The sequence below is a fragment of the Corylus avellana genome, chromosome ca8 (assembly GCF_901000735.1).
Source record: "Corylus avellana chromosome ca8, CavTom2PMs-1.0".
In the NCBI taxonomy this organism is placed as follows: domain Eukaryota; kingdom Viridiplantae; phylum Streptophyta; class Magnoliopsida; order Fagales; family Betulaceae; genus Corylus; species Corylus avellana.
The window spans coordinates 9,776,958-9,779,351 of record NC_081548.1 but is presented as its reverse complement, the minus strand read 5'-3'; the positions used below and the strand labels follow the sequence as shown (position 1 = coordinate 9,779,351).

The window sequence follows — 2,394 nt, the reverse complement described above, 5'->3', positions numbered from 1 at the left end:
ATGGAGTCAAAAAGTCTTCAATATTATTACTCTTCAAAGTTCAAAAAACCAAAATCCAGCTTTGAAGCTTCTTGGATATTGCCTGCTTGCTTGCTCACCGAAACCTCATCATCCAACACCGTCGATCAGAACCCACCCAACGGCCACAATGATATCATGGGTCAAGCAGAATCGTCGAAGGAGTTTCTCTTAGAATCACCCAGATGCACGGAAACACCAAAAAACCTCCATGGTACCTCGAGGTTCTTCGTTCAAACGGGCGCGTTGAGATCACTCGCCGAAGACGCTCGAATAAGCGCGTGCGAACCCGGAAACATCGACAAGGAACGTGGAAGAGAAGCAGAAGATGTTCAACTCCGTGGGACCCATCGCCAGCCGACAAGTGTCAGCGAAGAAGGCGTCAAACTCCCCGGGGCCTCCCTCATCGTTGTAATGTACACGCTGGAGCCGCACACGGAGTTCCGACGGTCCATGATGGAGATGGTGGGGTCTAGATTAGAGCGTAATCTAACCGTAGATTGGGATTACTTGGAAGAGCTTGTGCTTTGTTACTTGGAGCTTAACGAGAACAAGTGCCGAGAGTACATATTAAGCGCATTTTTTCATGTACTTGTAGAGTTGCTTGGATGAAGGATGCTCACAATCTCTGTGTCTCTGTCTCTGTCTCTCTCTCTCTCTCTCACACACACACACACACACACACACACACACAAAAGAAAAAACTGAAAAATTATTTCACCCTTCCAATTAAGGGGGTTTGGGAGGGACAAGGCTCCTTTTTTATTTTAAGAAAAAATGTAAAATGGATTATCGTGGTTTCCCTTATTTGCAATTAATTTTTTGTGGTATTAAAATAAACTCAAATATCATTGAGGTATGCCAAATTTTTTTTTCATTTCCTCATTTAACAGATTCTGATAACGTAAAACGTTCGAACCAATAAAATTATGATACTTGTCATATTGAAATCAGTGTCACACTAATGAAATCTGTTAAATTAGTGGACAAAATTTGACTGTATGGACTAAATTATTTTCTTGGCATTCCTTAAGGATCTTTTAGTTTATTTTGATAACACATGGAGCTAATTGTAAATAACAATGACTAATTTTACATTTTTCGCTTTATTTTATTTGAAAATAAAAATATTTCACTTCAAATAAAATTGCGAGTATTTATTTCGAAAAATAATCATTTCCATTTCAAATTCCTTCCATTTCCTCTGGTTAATACATTTAGAAGGGCAAAATGTCCAAATGTTTTTTGGACAACACTACCCTTCTAAATGCACTAATTGGAAGAAATGAAGGGAATTTGAAATGGAGAAGATCTTTTTCCATTTATTTTATTGCCAGGATTTAAAGTTGGTGCATTTAATGATATACATAATTTTACATTAATTAATTTTTTTAAAAAAATGTGTCAACATTTACTTCATATACAGAACATGATTATCTCTAGTTCATTTGAACTGGATAATATCCAATTGGTTATAGTAGATGTGTATTTTTGCCTTTTCACTTTTTGATGGGACAAAAATATCCCTTCACTATAACTAACTGAATATTATTCAGTTCAAATGGATTGTAAATGAACCTAATTCCTTCATATACACATTTAGATGCATTAATTTTAAATTAAGACCATAATTATTTGATATGGAAAGGATCCTAAGGGAGATAACTAAATGAGAAATGCTATTAAATATGATTTAAATTGGAGCATAGATTTTCTTTCATAGTTGGGCTATTAAATATGATTTATTGTGTCACATAAGAAACTTTGTCCGATTGGAGCACATAATTTTGTTGAAATGATCTTTATTCCGAAAAGGCAAAAGGAAAAGAAAAATGCTTTATTTCCTCCCTTGGTTCGTCTCCTATCCTCCCGATTTTTTTTAAATTACCATTAGATCTATGGGGCCATATGGATCCTACACATGAGCCCTACAAATGCAATAGTGATTTTGAAAAGATGAAGAATGAAAGAAGAATCAGGTGAAGATGTATAGTATCTCTTTTCGAAAGCATAATGCTACCCTAACACATTTATTACACTTATTTCATGAGAATTTTAAATGGCTTCCGATTAACAATAGAACTATTTTCCAAATACCACAGGCATAATGAAAGGAAAGGCCTCAAGTTTCAGCCCAAAAAGCTTTATAATCAGCTGCAGCATATATTTTGTACATCAAGAAATGTAGCACACAAATGTGAAGCAAATGCATCTGATGCTAATCCATCCATGTGCACAGTAAGCTGTTGACATACAATTCACTATCTCAATGAAACAAGCAACAGAAAATCAGGAGAAAGATTCATGCCTTGGGGCATTACCCTTCTTCACTGAAGATGTGATATTGCTGCATCAAGCCAAAGCCCATTGTCCGAA

The 2,394-nt window shown here is 35.8% G+C and overlaps 1 protein-coding gene across 1 annotated transcript; it reads left to right on the top strand.

The window, feature by feature from the left end:
- On the top strand, positions 1-630 carry LOC132190863 (transcription repressor OFP11-like). The gene has a single exon (XM_059605895.1). It carries the CDS (start codon positions 1-3, stop codon positions 628-630), a length of 630 nt encoding a protein of 209 aa, XP_059461878.1.
- Positions 631-2,394: the final 1,764 nt, after the last annotated feature.

Excerpts from the sequence above, each read along its gene's own strand:
- LOC132190863 (XM_059605895.1), top strand. The coding sequence starts at position 1 with ATGGAGTCAAAAAGTCTTCAATATTATTACTCTTCAAAGTTCAAAAAA.